The sequence below is a fragment of the Lagopus muta genome, chromosome 12, assembly GCF_023343835.1.
Source record: "Lagopus muta isolate bLagMut1 chromosome 12, bLagMut1 primary, whole genome shotgun sequence".
Taxonomy (NCBI): Eukaryota; Metazoa; Chordata; class Aves; order Galliformes; family Phasianidae; genus Lagopus; species Lagopus muta.
Window position 1 is genome coordinate 14809062 of NC_064444.1, and position 18518 is coordinate 14827579.

The 18518-nt window shown below is 42.1% G+C and overlaps 1 protein-coding gene across 4 annotated transcripts; it reads right to left on the reverse strand.

The window, feature by feature from the left end:
- Positions 1–1035: 1035 nt before the first annotated feature.
- On the reverse strand, positions 1036–13127 carry LOC125699190 (AKT interacting protein). Of its 4 annotated transcripts, none has more exons than XM_048958474.1 (10): positions 13106–13127; positions 9275–9388; positions 7903–8108; positions 5981–6045; positions 5798–5898; positions 4427–4515; positions 4256–4354; positions 3932–4039; positions 3518–3578; positions 1036–1975 (listed from the first exon to the last, which is right to left on the reverse strand). In XM_048958474.1, exons 2-10 carry the CDS (start codon positions 9314–9316, stop codon positions 1865–1867), a joined length of 882 nt encoding a protein of 293 aa, XP_048814431.1. In that variant the 5' UTR covers positions 9317–9388; positions 13106–13127; the 3' UTR covers positions 1036–1864. The 4 variants fall into 4 exon arrangements, with proteins under 4 accessions (XP_048814431.1, XP_048814430.1, XP_048814432.1 ...); XM_048958473.1 differs by lacking the exon at positions 13106–13127 and adding an exon at positions 12053–12145; XM_048958475.1 differs by lacking the exon at positions 13106–13127 and adding an exon at positions 11580–11937 and having other exon boundaries at positions 1036–1972.
- Positions 13128–18518: the final 5391 nt, after the last annotated feature.

Sequence of the window (18518 nt, forward strand, 5' to 3'; positions counted from 1 at the left end):
GATACCTAAAAGCACTGCAGAGATCAAGACCAGAGAAAAGCTGAGCTCCCGCTCAGTGAAGATCCTGGGGAGCAGCGACCACAGCCATGTTGAGGTGACCCAGGAGCTGCACAGGGGACACCACAGCTGCCACCAGCACACACAGCCAGTGCTGCAGTTGGGGCAGGTGCTCAGCCTCCCAGACACAGGATTTTCAGTACAGCTGAAACATCACTATCAATACAGTTCCCGATAAAAAACCCACCATGCATTTGCAGCCATTAAGGATATTGAAGGCAGCTGTACTGATTTACATGACCAGAGTCCTCTTCACCACAACAGGAATTCCAGAAGTACAAGAGACATCCCAGCCAGCCCCAGGAAAGCACTGCATCTCCAAGGCAGAACCTTCAAAAGCCTCAAAACAACACACATTAAGACTTTTGTGCCTTAATTCGTACATCCTTAAGTGCTGTGCAGAAACCGCACACATCACCCTTTGGCACTATTAAATTAATCACTTGGGATATGATAGTATTTCACCTGTGCAGTCATTATACGTTTCCTTAAAAGCTAAGAATCTGTTCTCTAAGATAGAAAGGTTGTTCTAGGACACGCAGATTTAGTTTCTGTAATACAAAAGCTACAAACAAACCCAAAAACTTATACCATGACTACATACAAAGTCACCAGACCTTGTTTCTGGTCAGCAGGGTTTGCATTAATACCAAACATACGGATATGAGCATGACTTAAAGAAAAAAGGCACAACAGTGACAGGCTAGCACCACAAGTTCTGGATTTTAGAGAAATCCCGCTTTGCAGCAATAAGAGCTTATGCTGGATTAGGATATCAGGAGGACTCTCATGCAAAGTAGAAAACTTTGCCCTGAACTCACACCAGCTTCAGAAAGCTTCTCCTAGATGAGGAACAAAACCATTCAACCAGTCTCTTCAGCACACAACAGGACACCTACAAACACTTCTGTTGCCAGGCACTTCCAGCCCAGTTCCAGGCTTTACTGGGTGTCTAAAACACAAACAGTTGGACAGATGCAAAGTGATGATTCCATTTTATTTTCTTAAGATGTCACCAGTAACACACATTAGTCAAGCTATTCTATTTAATCCCTACAGCGTAGACACCTAGGGAATCTAAAATCCTCTACGATTTTATTAGCTCAAGAGACCACCATTAAAACCTTTGATTTTAGTGTTTATGTAATAAAAGTCTATTAAGCCTGACATTCTTCTTCGACCCTGTCAGACTAATGTGTGCTTTAGTGACAGCATCCATTTACAAATCAATAGTACGTCATCCACTGAGGATCATCCTCAGCTTTATCTCTGGAAAGTGCTAAATGGAGTCACTGAACCATCTATTTACAATTTCAAATCCTATCATATTTACAATAGAAACCAAAGTATTTAAAACCATTAAATATATTGTTTAACTCTGCTATATTAGTTTACATGAACACAGCTTACCTCTGGCATTCTGGCATCATATTTCCTGCTAGTGTTTCTGCCAGCCATTTAAAATTTAGGAAAAAAAAAACAAAAGCCATTTCCTGGAGGGAAAAAATAAAAGCTTAAAAGCAACCCCAAACCTCCAGGCATGTCAGAGCCCTGAGGAATTACCCACTCTAGACAGTCTTCAGATTGAAGTACTGCAGTGTTCAGAGATACTTCCAAACTCCAGGCAAGCCTTTAAAACCTAACGCATATGGGTAAAATGCTGACACTGAGTAATCCAAGCAAGTTTACTGGAGTCACTGCTGCAGTTCAGTTCTTACTAATCTGTAAACTGCTGCTTTGCTGTTTCTCCCTCCGTTACATTCCCTCCACCCATAGAAAGTGTTCTGTGCACCACAGTCCAGAAGAGCTAGGTAGGCATTGTCTTCTCCTCTTTGCTGAAAGGCTGAACTGAGCCAGGCTTTACCCATGACAGGCCAGAAACATGCATGCTTTTGCAGTGCTGATCTTCTGGTTTCTTCTAGGTAGAAGAAAATTGAAGTCAGAATTATTAGAAACCCTCTTGCATACCTTCCCACACATTTTCACATTGACAATTACAAGCAGAAATGAGGTCAGTATCATCTCCTCTCCTCAAAGAGAAACAGCTACTACTTTAATTTCTGTGAGTACACACGGCACGTGTAGATCTACACTGAAACTACAGGAGAGTTTTAATGACTTAGTTCATGTACAGTCACCCAATTAAACTATAAAGATTAAACAGATACTCCTTGGATACAGCATTCTGTTTGGAGAACGAGGCACAGCAGCACTGCACTGCTGTTTGCCAAATGTCACAGTTGTACAGAAAGAAGAGTCCATCCAAATCAAAGCACTTATATCATTCACTTGCTGTTAACAGCTCCAGCACAGCCAGTTGTTTCTCAGCACACAGAAATTATGTGGGTAATAAACAGGGTTGCAGCAGAAGGAAAAGAAGGCAGGACTGGGGAACTTACTTTTACAGGGAGGGCAAACAACTGCACTGGCATTTTGGAACAAGTCTCCTAAGGCACAGAAGCCTGAGCACTCTTGCTGTCATCAAACAACTCCAGCAAATAAAGCACCACATGTGCAGTTTGAAATGACAACACTGACAGTGCAATTTTTTGCCAGTTCAACACAGATACCAGCCACCATCTCAGAATCCTGAGATGCTGCAAGTTGGTTCACTTGTCATGCTGCTCAATGCAGACTCAGAATTGCTGCGTGTCCATTCCTGCCAGGTACTAGGAATCATTTAAAATTAAAAATAATAAACTGAATGAGAGGGAAAGTGTGTTTTCAGATATTTAAAGACTTAAACTCTTCAGAATGAAGGCTCATCTCTTTTGAATCTCTCCAAGAGAGAGAAGAAAGCCTCTTCCAGTTTTTGTATGCATTGCTTAGCTCAAAAGCCATTAGAAAGCTATCTTCACTCCTTCACATTTCTAGAGCAGGTAAAGGCACACTCAGCATCACTGCACTTTGTGCAAATACTGAAGGTACTGCTCTGTTGAAAACTGTACAAACAAACACACTCTTGCTGTATCCGAGTGCTCTGAGGCAGAAGTAACAGTCCCCAAAAGGTTTTCAAATTACAAGAAAGCCCTGAAGTTTTGATTCAGTCATTAAATATCTTTCACAAGAACAGAAGAAGAAAGTTGGAGGTTGTGAGGTTATGCAGCAGTACCAACCATGACAGGACAAGCTAAAAAAAACAGCCAGCAAATCTCTCCTTTCTTTTTCCTTTCCATCTCTAAATAAAAAAAAAAATCTGCCAAATTTACTAACAATTGTACTCAGCCTAACAAAGCATTCTACCCTGCTGAATGATTAATTGCTTAACACAGTGAAGTTAGAACAGCCACACAGCCACTTAGTTAGGACATTAATTCAGTTCCAGCACATCTCCAGATCCAGAAGAGAAGCAGAATAAAGTCTGCCTGGTACATGCTCCTCACAAAGAGACACAGAGCATTTCCTTCCTTTATCAGGCAATAAATCTTTTCTATAGGGAAAATCTGGACTTCATTCATACCTTCTGAGTCAACATCTTCTCTCTAGCTTCATCATGTATTGCTGGATTCCAAGGAGAAAAACTGTGGAGAAAATACAGTTCTATAACTCCACATTTTTGCAAGCACACTGAGAGAAGTAATACAGGAAAAAAAAAGCACTTTTACTTGGTTTAGTTTGCTTAACTTCAAGTCAATTACAAATCTGGAGTTTTTGTAAGAAGAACTTAACTACACATTGACATGGACCTCTTCCAACAGAAAAACACAGTGTTGGATAATCTTAGATTTATTCAAGGTACTCTTACATGGTATTCTTACAAAATAACAGGTCATCCAACTTGAATGTATTGGAAGGGAAAGGCTTCAAATAAAAAACAATACCAGAACTTGTTGTCAAAGCACAGAGATGTTGTCGATTCGCTCGCGGTACTCACACGATTGCATAGGGATCCTCTATTTTGGGCTGATCAAATAAGTGACTGCTGCATAGTTTGACACTGTCTACCACCTTACTTTTGAACAGTTGAATATCTTTTTCATACCTACAACAGAGAAATAAGCCGTGTCAAATACCTGCAAAAGGAGGTACAGGTTTGCCCTGGAAGCACAGACAGGCTGGGCAAAGCCTCAGCAATGGTTTGTAGCACAACGAGCTGCAGACATGGAGCTCACAAACAATTATACAGATCTCTTGATTCTGTACTTCTATGCCAAAGTCTCTTAAGAAATCACATCTTAAACACCTGGAAGATACTTACAGCACTGCAGCCTCGGGGTTCAGAGGACTGCTTGTATCAATCTTGTAAAAGACTCTGCGAGCATACATGAGCACTTGCCATATGTGATTATGATTTCGCCTAAAAAAGAACAAAACGAAGTGAAAAAAGGAAAGAACCTTCCAAACTGCATGTCGATATGTTGCCACTAACCTCCATTTTGCAAATGCTCGTTTCACGTCCAGCTCCCCAGACAAGGGATCCACCAGTGGATGGAAGACGGGCAGATCAAAAACCAGGCGCTGTGTTGGAAACAAGAAAACCCCAACGTTAAAGCAGTGGGTGAGGGGGCTTCAGGTCTTTTGTGTTTCATTGGTGAGTGAGATGTTGCTTCCAAATATCAATTAATTCCCACTATACAACAACAAAGCAACTGTGAAACTGTAACCCAGCACACCCACGTTACATGCAGGGCCCTGTCCTCTCGGACATTCTTAGCACTGAATCAGGAGACTAATCCAGCTAACAGCACAAGTACCAGTGCCAGCACAGGTAACAACATCAGATAAGATCAGATTAGGCCAGGAAAAAAAAAGAAAAAACCACAAAAAACCTTCAGCTGAAAGTTCTTTACATTCTTGAGCTACTATCTGTAATTTCCTTTATCCTACACATTTTCTAAGGGCCTTCAGCTCTGTAGTTTGTTTCTTCTTGCATTTGTGCATTCCTCTAAAAATAACAATAGTTAAATTACTTTCAACAGGAAGGCTTATAAAGTCCCATGCTAGCACAAGAATGATGGATATGTCAGAGACATTTAAGACTGGTCTTTGAAATAAACTGTTTTATACTAATTCTGTCCCTGTAAAGCTTTACACAAAGCTAGGTGCCAAACAGGGAGCTTCCTGACACAGCAGCTCAATCTCAGCTACAGCAGCTACGTACACCCACCCCCAACCTTCCTCTTAAATAAATCTGGCCAAGATGACCGGATGCTCTGCTCTGGAGAGAGTCACACTGCCACAAATGGCAGGAAAGGAAAGTAGTAACTTGGAAACCTTTCCCTAAAAGGAAAAAGAAAAACAAAGATCAAAGGTAACACCATACAACCCATCTCCATTTCGTGCTACTTCATCAGCTTTCTCCTCAAACTCTCTTAGTGCTTTGTTTCAATGTATTTAGAAAAGATACAGGCAAGAAATCCTGCAGTACAACACTGGGTACAGCGCAAGCATCTGGATTTCACATTCCATCACAGGCTGCTCAGGATTTGGATACATAAATGCTTAAACTTGAACTTCTTTGGCAAGAAAGCAACAACTCGAGAGTTGAGGTAAAGAACTGCTGGACTGCTTAATGCTCCAATGTATCAAACTCTGCACCAGCCTCAGTAATAAAAGCAGCAAGCTCCCTCCATTGATGATAGGAGATACGTACAGGATGCATCACAAACATGCCCAGCCAACTAAACAAAACCAGTTCAAAGAAGTGAGAAGCCAGCTGTTACACTGGCTGTAACAAAGAGCCAAACCTGAAGCAGCAGAGCAGAAGAAAAACCCAAGACACACAACCAGAGCCACTTACCGGGCAGTCTCCATCAGGGTAATTGTCAGGAATATAGACTGTAAATTTGAACACACCATCCTGGTACAGCCCGTGTCTTATGAATATCACTCCAAACCACACTGCAAGTGAGAAAGTTTTCTTGAGCAGAAGAATTTCAGAACATGAAATTATTCAAGTTTTCAAAGTTAAATTTAAACTTACTCAGTGCTGATCTGTAAGATGGCTGCACGTAGACACCTGGCAGCTTCTGCTTCACGACCAACGTACTGCAATTAGAATCAGCATTTAGGAGAGCTCCACAGCCACACTACTCCTACAGCAAGGTGACAGTAGTAAGGCCAGAATGTACTGCCAGTAGCCATACAGGAGGCTGTCCATGAACTTACACTCTGCTTTTCCTAGCTCTCCACTCTCCTACAAGGAGGAAACATCATTTCTCCTGAGAAAACTGTCAGCAGAAAAGTAGATATAAGTTCTTTCTCCAAAAGATGTACATAATGCCTTTATACTTCTCTGCTGAATGCCCAGTTTCCAAGTAAAGATGGAAAGAAGGGATGCAATTAAGAGATTCTGAATGCAGTTTTAGGCTTGCAGTTAATTCCAAACTTTTATCATAGCTTTAACTCAAAATTCTGAACAAGAACCTTCTCAGTTTAAGATAAGACTATGCTGCATGACAGACAAGAATCATGCTGGCGCAGAACAAAACCAATTAACAGAGAATAAAAAGGACAGGTGGAAAACAGAGCATGGTGGAAATCTACATCAAGCATTCTGAGCATCTCATAGCCAGGACGGACCAACACATTTTCCCATGCTAGCATTTATTTGCTATTTCATTTTTTGTGCTGATGATCAAATCACAACCGTCAGTCACCAGAGAGCAGTGAATTACATAAAGAGTTTCTGTTTCTTCCTTAACCTTTTAGGAAACTCCACTTCATAACCAGCACTCCTCCTGCAGAGCTAAAATGCGCTACTTCCACTGTTTTCAAATTCACAAACACAAGAATTCCCAGGAAGTTTAACCAGCTATAGTTGTAAGGCATGCAGATTCTACTGAAAACTATACATCATGAACTGAAATATTCATTTCATAGGCTTCCCAGTTAGTTGCTGTACAGGCCAATTAAATTGAATTCAGCGTGGTTGCATTAATAAACAATTAAAAAAAAAAAAAAAAAAAGCAGTAAGACATTTCTCTGCTAACAACTTTCATACTATATATGGATCTGTCCAGCCACAGGAACACCAATGCATTGTGGCACGCTGCAGAAGAAAACCATCTTTTGTGAATTAAGAAGTCAGCCTGAACAAGAAGATTCAATGTTTTGACTACTCACTTTCAATGCAAGGGTTAAATGCAAGAACTGAAAGTTAGCATTGCATCAGGACTCAAGGGATTTCATTCCAGCAGGCACTGAATACTTGAGAATCCAGTACATCTATTGCAGAGGAAGTCTTTCCAGCTTCATAGCAGAAAACAGCTTCAGTAACTTCATAAAACTAAAAGCTTTGCACACGTATAGGTTTGTATGTTGCACACTCTGCAAAGCACTAGACTGGATCAAAGCAACTGACCCAACAAAGGCACTTTAAACTGCAGTAACTCCTCCCTCTTATGATTCATTTTAAATATCACAGAGACAGGAAAGGATTGTCTCCCTAATACCCACTTAGCAAGCTGTATCATCAGGAAGCACTCAAGTGTTCCACATTTGAACTCCACTATCTGGTGGACTACAATCATAACCAACTTCCTACTAGACACCTGTTTGCTTCTAATTTAATAATGGTTCTAAGAAGTAGCTATTTCTGAAAAAAAAAACAAAACAAAAACAAGCTCTTGTCCAAAGGCACAAACATAAAATATATTTACTTAGAATGAGAAATAAGAATTCAGAAAATCACATCCAAACACATCCCATCTTCTCCTCAGCAATCTCTAGAGCGAGGTTGCTGCTCAAGAAAAACAATCTGATAGAACAGAGACGTTTACTGTGTTGTTCAGGGCAGAGACACCAGGCAGAAGCAGATCCCTGTGCGTTGCTTTTTCCCCCCGCTCAAGCATACGTTCAGTAACCCAAGAGAAGCTTTTCTTTTTTTTAACTGTGAAAACTTACAACTCTGCAAGGAGGGAATACTCCAAATAAAAAGGCCCATAAGAAGCATGTGTTCCATTTGTTGACTGGGACGACATGGCAGGAGAGGCAGGCTTGGTAACTGGCACAGCATTTTTTGGAACAGAAGGCAACTGTTTCTTCACAGAAGCTCTTGGAGGACTGCTTCTCAGCTCCCCACTCAAAGTTTTCTCATCAGCTTCAGGTCTCTGTTAGATTTAAAATAAAACCATGACAAAAGAGGTTGAAATGAAAAATATTTAACATAAGAACGTGTTTTAACATAGGCTTAAATCCTATTGCACTACTTACAAGCGTGGCCAACAAACTTTATGTTGGGTTGTTTTGGTTTTTTACTTTTTTTTGGGGGGTGGGAGGGGAGGGCATTGAGGTGTGTGCATCTTTATAGCTTTTGTTTTAACCCTAGCCTACAAGCACAAAAGTAACCAATGGTGGATAGGAAATCTGCAGGTTAAGATTGTATTTTTTTAAGAAACTTGAAGCAGGTAATATAAACCATCAGCTCAGAAGTCAGACTATTGCCTGCACGCAATGTATCAAGGTAAATCACTTCTCCACTGACAACCATCCTCCCATTCTAGACTTAACAAGTCTCTGAAAAGTAACATAGGAAAGCTGAGATGGGAACTTTCTACAGAAAGCTTCCTATATCTCACTTCCTGTCTATGCTAGGACAAACAGCCCCCTGCACACTGGGCACACAGCCCACTCCCACTGCGGGACAGTCGCTGTTTGACACCGACACCAAGACCAGTTCAAATGGTTTTGTTGTAACAACCTTTCCAAGCCCACTAACAAGAAACCTTGTACTTCATTTGTCACCCTGCACAACACTGCATTACACACAGATCTCAAAATCTTTCCACAAGTTGCCCAGACAAACCTGCAGGTTACAGAGTCGGGACTGGGCAGTGGTGATTTACAGTATGGCACTGTGAAGGGCTTGAGACCTGCACTGGTAGCAGTACTCTGGTCACAAGCACCATCAATGAAGTCATATATAACACTGAAAATTCTGAGAAGGGACTAACCCTACAACAATCATGCCTTTAGATACAATAAAATGTAGAAACTAACAATGTTATCCATGCAGCTTTGCCAACACTTCACTGCATACACAACATCCAGCTGAGGTTTATAGGAGATGGTTCTTACGACACTTGTTTATTAAGTCTTTCAACTATTTGAACAAGCTTATCTTCCATTCTTGAAAATACTTCAGATAACCCATTACAGCCAATTCTGAAGTAGAGTTCCTCCACATGCACATTCCAATTAATGCAGCTGACCCTTTGATGAACACAACCCAGCCCTCCCGATGCCAAATTGCAGTGGCTATTCACTACATCTCTACCTTGCGCCCAGAAGCTGCAGACATGCTCCAGAAAGGGTTCATAACGAGTATTTCAAATCAAAGTCCACAACTGTTCAATATCTTCTGTTTCTTCACACTTCTCTGGTTTATAGCCTGAAAATACATAGAATGAGTATGCATCCTCACAGAAAAGCAGGACTCAATATATCAGATAAAATTCCATAACCAGCTTTATATTCCTGTAAGAAATGAGAACTCGTAGTTAAGAATAACAGCTAAAACTGCCAAACCTCTACTATTTATTAGACTTCAGTACAATATACAGCTGCCTACAAAATATTCTTGCACTTAATCTCCTGCATTCTATTAAAAAGATGAGAAAGATTCTGCAAACTGTTCTTCATCTTGCCAAGCAGAGAAAAGACCATCTATTGGCTGAGCTCCGTCAATGAACATCTTCTGTGAGTACCATACTAAAAGTTACCACTTCATACTCATACCCAGCATCAGACAGTACTACAAGGCTTACTCTTGCACTCTTGTTAAGTGCTGTGCCTTGCATACACTCCAGACTTGGTGCGTTTCCGAAGCACTCCAGTTCAAAATAATCTCTGCCATCCCCAGTGAAAGGGATGATCCTCCCATTGAGTTTGCATCACAAAGATGTCATTTTGCTTTCAACTATGCTGGAACCCCGCCAGGAAGAGACAAAGCCACAGAACACGAATGATTTTCTGTAGCTATTTAATGGGTTCATTAGGAGCGCTAAGGCTTAGCACCCATTAGATCAGCAATTCAATAACAAAGACTTCAGCAGTATTCAGAGCTCCAGCGTTTTATCTACTGTCTAAATAACTCACACTGCTCCTCTTCATGTAAAGACCTTCAGCAGCATTTCTGTTCATTTGTCTTTAAAAAGTCTTGTTATCGATAGCACAAGAACTCTCATCTCTACAACCTCATGTCTGGCACTGTCCCCCTTTCCTCCCCCCCTCCCCCCCTCCCAGCCTCCAACATTCCACCCCTCCCCCCACCCTTTGGTGGTTACATTAAGTTTTCTGACAATTCACTTTGCTCAATTTCTTTAATAGGAAATCGTACAAAACTGGCCAAGGCAATTCAGAGAATGTGGCAAACTGAGAGAAAATAGCACAGGTCCTACTGTGGTCAACACTACCGTTTATTTCCTACAGTAAACAAGCTGCCACCTGTTCACACATTGCTTTGACTAGTTCCTAGAGAAAACGATAAGACAAGGAACAGAACTCTTCCCAAATAGGCAGTAAACGCTTATCTTGTTATAAGGAAAAAAAAAATAAAAAAATAAGCCAGAGTATTTACCCAGCAGGAATGGTTTAAAAGAAACCCTGATCTCAAACCGTCTAACAGCCATCCAGTCTATAGAATGGACCAGCATTAAAAAAAAACCAACAACACAAACACGAGCACCTTTCAGAAAAGTGATGCAAACTAATTCATTCTCCCAGCCCGAGATCATCTCAGGCAAACATTCCAGCACACAGCCCCTCCAGATATTTTTCCTTCTCGGCAGCCAGAGTCCCATCAGCCGAGGCAGCGCCAACAGCCGGCAGGGCAGCGCCAGGGCATGCTGTGGGACAGCAGAAACAGCCCATCTGTTCCTGCCTTTCCCATCTCCTATCTACAAAGCAGAGCCCTGCCAGAGGGATATGCCACAGGCCCTTCCTCTTATGTGAAACCTGGCCAGGCTCAAATAGCAAGATGCTCGCCTAGAAAAACACAAGGCATTTCCTCAGGGAATTTTAGGGTAACCAGAGAACGAAGGAACTGACATACGAAGAGCATCTGAGCGCTATGGCTCTGACAAGAGAAAACTTCAGGAAGCTGAGGTGCAGACTTGGAAATGATTAGCTGGACCCCAGGGTGCTTACTTGATAAGTTTGAGATGAAACATTTCCTGGTTGTTGGGTTTTTTTTTTGAAAACATAGGTAATATAAATTGCACTACCACAGAATAAGAGATAGGAGACACAGGAGCTGAAGAGGACAGAAAATGAGGTAGGAATGCACAGAACAGCCCAGCCTGTCAGCGGGAAGGGAGCTGCTCCACGAGCCGATCGCTGCTGCGGAGCTCAGCTGCCGGCTCCAGCTCGGAAGGCGGCTGTGCAGCTCAGCACACTTCCAGCTCAGCTGAAAAGCTCGTCGTCTCAGAGACACCTATTTACAAGCTATTAAGAACCGGTTTCGTCACCAAGCGAGGCATATTTTAGCCCTCATTAAACGACAGGAAAGCTTCTAGACGTTATTCTGCACCGAGATCTCACGAGGCGCTCTCCTTAACCTATCCGGCCGCCCCCAGCCTCACCTGCGACAGCGTTACATTCGATGGAGAACCGACGACCCCGGAAGAAGCAGCAACAGCAGGCGGGGCTCCCGCACAGTTCAGTCGGCCGACCCTGCGGCCACCGCGAGGCTCTACGGCACCGCACCCACACAGCGCTGCCCCTCCTCGCCACCGGGAACCAGGCGGCGCCCCGCATCAACCCTCAAAACTGACAACTCCTCCACAAGCGACTCCTCAGGAGTCACAAAACGCAACATTCGCAGCGCGCACCAACGCGGCCGCCTATGCTGCAGAATCGCTCCCAGCCGTCTCCGCTCAGCCGTGCCGCCCCACAGCACGGGGCTCCGACCCCAGCCCGGCCCAGCCGGCCCCCGGCACCTGCAGTCGTGGCGCCACCTCTCCTCGGCGCGGCCCTTAACGGGCATGCACGTGACTCCAGCCGCGCGCGTGCCACGGCCCGCCCCCCCCGGTATCCCCCCACGCCGTTCTCTCACCGCGTTCCCGCCGCACGCGCGGCCCAGGCCCCGCCAGCCGCCGTAACCACCGCCGCCGCTCCTCTCCCCCCCCGCCGCTGCCCCCATTTAAAGCCCGCCCCCCGGACTCGCACATCCGGGCCCGGCCTTCCCCGCAACCAATCGTTTTTCCGCTAGGGCTCGGCGGGGCGGGGCGGTGAGACAGCGGCTGACCGATCACGGCCGTCGTTCGCGTGGTGATGCGGTGAGGCACGCCTCTCCCCTCTCACGCCGCGCGGCTGGCGGCCGCACAGCCTTGCGTCCCAGTGCTGGGGATTGGCCCGAGGACACGTCAGTCTCCGGGAGGCGGGCCAATGGGACGCACCGACGCACCTGTCACTCCCTCTGCAGGAAGAAAGCACCGGGGCGAGAAATGAGAAAAGCGGCTCTCGCTCATTGGCTGGCTGCTCGGAGCGAGGAGGAGCGCGATTGGCCGGGCCGCGGACAGGGGCGGGGCCCGTGCCGTCTCACAGCAGGGCACACCGCGCTCAGTCCGTCCCTCCGCCCCCTCCTCGGCCGTGTCGCCATTGCGGCCCCGCAGCTCCGTGCTGAGGCTGCTCAGCGATTTCCGGCTCCGCGGCGTTGGGTTCCGGTTGCTGATGTCGTAGCGCTGAGTTACCCCCCGCACGGTCAAGGAAGGAAATCAAAAGCCACGGATTTCCTTAGAATGCAGCATCAAGCTTGCTGAGCGGCGCTGACAGCTGCAGCGTGACAAAACTGCTTTGTTCTGAAACACAGAGTGCAGCCAGACGGCTGTCCTCGGTGCACTCGGTGCTTCAGCACAGCTTGTTTTTCTCTCTGTCCACCAATTTCCATATCTGGTCACCTGCTCGAGGCTGTCTGGGCATACCTGCGTGTCTTTCACACAGAAAGCTAAATACAGTAAGGAATTTTTATTTAAATATTTATTTATATATATAAATAAAACCTTCAAATTAGCATAGGAAAAGGGCATCGGCCACGATTTTCCACACTACATAATTCATATACCCCAAAATCTCATATCCTCATAAGCTAAAATTGCCAAGCACCTACCTGTGTCTGCTGAGGAAAGAAGGCCACGAAGGCCACATCGTTTGAGGGACATTCAGTATAGCCTTTAGGTGTGCAGAGACTCCGGGGAGTTCTGATCGAGTCCGGAGCACAATTTCACCTCGTGGTGGAGCAGTTCTGGGAAATAATCCCAACTGGAAGAGCCACGAGGAAAAGTTGTGTATTTAATTAGCTGGAGGGGACGTTCGGCACCACTAGGTGGTGTTCTGAGGCTGCGGTATTCGGGTATGGCGAGGCATGGGGCAGTTGAGTGATGGAAATACTCGACTCTGAAGTAGAGATCAGGGCTGCCAGCCGCGGATAAACACGTATGCTTCACTCTCCCTAACGTGCTCAGAAATTCTATAGGGAGACCGACAAACGAATTTTGAAAAAAATACCCTGAATGTAATTACACAAAATATCACCTTATTTGACAACTATCAGTATTAACACGACAGTTTTTTCCCCACTAAAAATGCAAAGATGAAAGATGGTGTTTTCTCTTTCTCAAAGCCAACAAGTGGAATTACAACCACACTTAAAAACTTGTAGCCCCAAACATTTCTCTTGTACTTACAAGTGCAATTCCTCTGTGATGTGAATACGACAAGAAGCATTATCAACGCTATAGAAAACTAGAAATACAAGCAGTCAGGAAGTTAGTGTGGGTTGTCTTGGGTTTTGTTTTGAAAATAGCACACATCTATTTCTTGGTTATTTTAAAATTTCCCCATACTGATCTCTGTTTAATTACTGAGCGGCAAATGTGGAAAGGGCACATCTTCCTGTAAAACAAGAGCCACTGAATGCCTCTGCCCTTCTTTGCTAGGTATATGCCAGACAGGTGTTCAGTCTGTGAATGCCTCATGAAAGCTTGTTACCCAAAATACTGGTTCCAACACAGGCCATTAGAGCTGGACAAAAACTGCTGCAGTCTCATGATTCCTTGTAACACATCCTGAGTTTTGGTTCTCCTGAGCTGCTTTGGCACACTGCTCCATCTGGATTTAAAAAGTGTAGCATTTTTCTCAGTTTCAAACAGATTTACTTTAGCACAAGAAAAGCCTGTTAACAAAGCATAACAAAGAAAATATCAAGTTAGTAAAATTTAATTAGAATTTAGGGGCTACTTATCTTCAAGAGTAAAGGCAACGGAGTTCAGGTAACGAACACTTCTTTAGCTATTACTGTACTTCAAGCACTGTTCTTCCGAAGGGTTGCCCTACATCTTCAAAGAGAGGAGAGTAATGGTGATCTACACACAAATTCTCAGTTCCCTCAATCAATATTTTTTCACTGCAGAAACGCAGTACCCCAAGCACTACCAAGGCAAAGGGAAGAAGGAATGAAGTCTGAATGCCCGACTGAGGACTTTTGCAGTTGGCAGTTTTAGGCAATTAGGCAGTGTGACTGGCCAATGTACAAAGGAACTGCAGAGTGGTGTAACAGAAATATTTCCTTTACATATCAAATTTGTTAAGAAAATGTTTCTGCCAAAAAGACTAGGCACTGACGTTTCCTGGAAGACAAGCATACACTGGAAACTTTATTTTTTAAATATAGTAGTGTCAGTTAAAGGCATTTTTCACTTTTTCCCAACAAGTTTTTTTTTTTTTACAATGAAGTTGTTAGAACAGATGTAGCTATGGATGCACCTGCATGAAAATGCCTTTGATAATGTATTTCCCTTGGGGAAGAGATAAGAAGGAACAGTCTTAACTGCATCATCAAAATCTGTTACTTAGTTTTTAGGCTAGAATTGAAGAATCTCTGTGCTGTCAGCAGCAACAGTGTAAAACTTCAACTGCAAACTCACTATTTTAACAGAGGGTCGGAAATATGAAATATATTTCATATATTTCCCCATGGGAAGCCTTTTATCTTCTTAGACTCACTTCATATAAAAATATCTACACGTATGTAATATTCAGACTCTTTGGTATTTGAATGGCTGTTGATTTGACTGCTGGGGAGACTGGCTGTTCCTGAATAGCATTAGCTATCAATGACTAATTAAAGACCACATCACATTGAAGATAGCATAGCTTGAAGGCTATGTCTCATTGTGGAAATTCACACCTATGTATATCTATGGATGAATTACAATTCCTCATCTTAGATTTTGAAAGCCATTTTTTTAAACTATTTTTAAAAAGGTGCTAATTAGATACAGCAGTAGCTGCTATTTCCTTTTGGACAAAGTAATTTTGTTCTTGAAATACCTTCCTTATGTGGCATATTTGCATCACAATGATGTGAAACATGCATTCAAGCAGATATGTACGTAAAGTCACACTGAAGAATAACTAACGATTACAGAGTAATCAGATTAAAGAATCCTTTTTGAGAACTCAGTTTTGCAGAGAATAGTCATTAGAGCGCATCTGTATAAGACAACATGGCAAATCAGTGAACACAGTCCATGTAAACAACCTTTGATCAGCAGTTTCCACAATATCATTATGAACTCCAGTTTTTGCTGTAATGGTATGATACGATCAGTGAAAACCCAACCAACTCATAGCTGTGATTTTCCGGCTGAAAATTAACTTGTTGACTGAAAAATACCTACATAATTTCAAAGATAAGACATAATAAAGTAGGACTATTTTTTTTTCCCCTCCACTCACACCTGGAGCGAGATTTTTACACAAAAGTCACTTTCCTCCTTTCATCTTCTTATTACTTTCTGAATAAAGTGACATATTAAGCAGGCATGTAAGTGGTTGGTTATTTTAAAAAGATGCATATTTTAAAAACTTAGCATATGACTGATCAAAGAACTGAATATGAAGAGTAAGCTGAAGAGTGAGCGTGAATATGCAAAGGAAGCTATCATGTTCAATGAGAAACAGCTATGAACAGCTACCCAAAGACTGCACCTATCCCAACTAATACAAGTCCAAACTGAGATGGTTTACAGCTTTTTGGTCCAGAACAAATCTGTAAAACTTCACAAGATCCAGTTTTTAGAGAAATAATGCAGAATGCCCTCTACATACAAGAGAGAATATCCATCACTGACAAGTTCAAGCTCACAGCTCAACTATGAGAATTCAGAATTTTATTCCATCTTTCTCTTCAGGTAGAAAAACAACATCTCAACCACATGAAGCAGTACTGGGCTGCTTGCTTCAAAGGGAATAAGAAAAGGCAGGATATGAATATGTCACCTAGTAAACCTCCATGCAGAAAGAGATGTGCTTAATTAAATAGCATGCCACTTAGCAGCACCTCATATCCCATGCTCTCAACACATGCCATAATATCCTGTCTCTTTAGGGCTCACCCCATTCTTCCATGAGCTTATCTTACCCTCGTCATGCACTCTGCTGTGGAAGCTTGGTCACCTCTGTGTTCAACAAGTGACAGGTTTATGAGAAAGGTTGCTTCTCTTTCCTCCAAATAAAAACTACAGCCAACACTACCTTGCTCAGAGCTTGGAACTGGGGATAAAGAAGTTATCACTTCTCTATTACTTTTTTTAAACTGCTTTCTGTATTCAAATTTATGGCTTAAACTAAACAGAAATACCATAGAGAGTATACAAAGAAAACAGTTACTACATTGAGCACTTTCTAAAGCTGAACTAGGACACTAAACACTTATGTGAAAGGAAGTAAAAGACTTACAGCCAGCCTAACATCTTCCTGCAGACTGCACATCCTGATGTTTGGGTAGAAGTAAATGTGGTTACAGTCATACTTCCACTGGAAACAGGCATGTAGGAACTCTGTTATGTCTTTCATTTCCTCTCACCCTTTTAGCCAACATAAGCCGAGCTGATGAGTGGGGTGAGGAAGTACAGAAACATTTTGGTTCCACTGCAGATGGATCCCCTGCAGTGAGCAAGAGAGAAGCAAGGAGAACACAAGCTCAGATGAGTGGATATCTTAGAAATGCAATTGGATTCTGAATCTGTCTTCAGGTACTGATGAAGATCCTCAGAAAAAAAAAAATTAAACATCAATAGATGGAAAACCAAATGCCTGCTCGATAGGAAGCAATTTAGAGTCAAATAAGGTTTTTCTTAGCTTCTGCTACAGAATGACCAAGATACAGAAATTTCAGTCTGCTTGCCCAATTCTGACTATTTACAGCCAGCTTTGACCAGTCACAAATTCATGTTTTTAGGGATCCATATTGCAGATCAGTTAAAGGTATTGGCAATATATGGCTAACTCCAAAAGGATTTGAAGATGAGAAGAAAAGGATGATGAAGATGAAGTTGAGATTCTTCATCTACAAAGAACTTACTTTGGCCAAGAATTCTCAATGGAACATCTCTACGTCTGTTTTATGTACTTTACTTTTATTTCCATGCCAACTGCAGCTTTTTTTCATTGGTTAGTTGAAGTTTTTACTTCTCATTTTGTTCTTTTTATTTCCTCGAGGTACTGTGATTTGCATTTCATTCAGTCCTATCTTCTGTTTCTTTGAGAGTTACCAAAATCACTGTGTGAGGAAGATACATTTTTTTTCTCTTTTAAAGGAACAAGTAGAGTCTCTTCAGTTTTGAAGCATGGCTTGGCTGTTTGTGGTTTCCTTTTATTACGTATTTCATTCTAAAAAGCAAGAGTGTGAACTGAGATTAGATTTAAACCAAGTATTTCCAAACATCATGAGAATTCCTCTATCAAATAAAACTTTCAGCTTAATTATCCTTAATAATTTCCACTTTGCAAATCTAAGGTCCCCTAATGCCTTTGGAAAATGAAGATCATGAGAAAGAGACTATAAGAAGATAATTATGTCTCATTTTGCAGAATTTTAAACACCTTCTTCCAGATAGTAAATCTAACGTTAATTAATAGCAGGGTATAATATTAGATTCATCTGTCTCTTACGAAAATCCTGGATAGAATGTCCCCCGATGTAGTATCCTCTATGTTGTTTTATATATTAATTCCAATTTATAGCAAAACAAACTGCTAAAATGTGTCAGGGAGCTAAGAATTAAATAGCAAAACAAAGAGCTACTGTCATAATTGAATTAATTTTCATTATTTCATTACAAAATGTATAATTCCAAATTGATTTTTCCTTTCAGAGCCTCTGAAAGTCCTGTCCACATTTCTTTTTCAGTCTTTGGTCCAAATTATAAGAAGACTGATTTTCTTTATGAGTATAAACTGATATTAAACCATATACTACCATTAAAGATATTTATTTGAACTCTGTTACAAAACATCAATGGGTCTTGAGTTAAAAATGAAAAAGGATGTTGAATTGGCATCTGACTCTTATTCTGTGCTGAATATTTGGTTAGAAATTATTAGTAAGATGTTTTAACACTAATACATTTTTTAATGACTTTTCCTCTATTTTATTAAAACTTTTCCTCTATTCACTATTTACTTCCTCTATTTTATTGACTTTTCCTCTATTCACACAAATCATTAATACGTAGGTA

What these genes read in the sequence shown, in the direction of transcription:
- LOC125699190 (XM_048958474.1), bottom strand. Translation starts at nt 9,316, where the DNA reads ATGAACCCTTTCTGGAGCATGTCTGCAGCTTCTGGGCGCAAG. An exon ending in ACCCTGATGGAGACTGCCCG is followed by an intron (nt 4,516 to 5,797) that starts GTAAGTGGCTCT and finishes TTTCCAACACAG; the next exon opens with CGCCTGGTTTTTGATCTGCC. An exon ending in GAGGATCCCTATGCAATCGT is followed by an intron (nt 3,579 to 3,931) that starts GTGAGTACCGCG and finishes TTTTCTCCACAG; the next exon opens with TTTTTCTCCTTGGAATCCAG.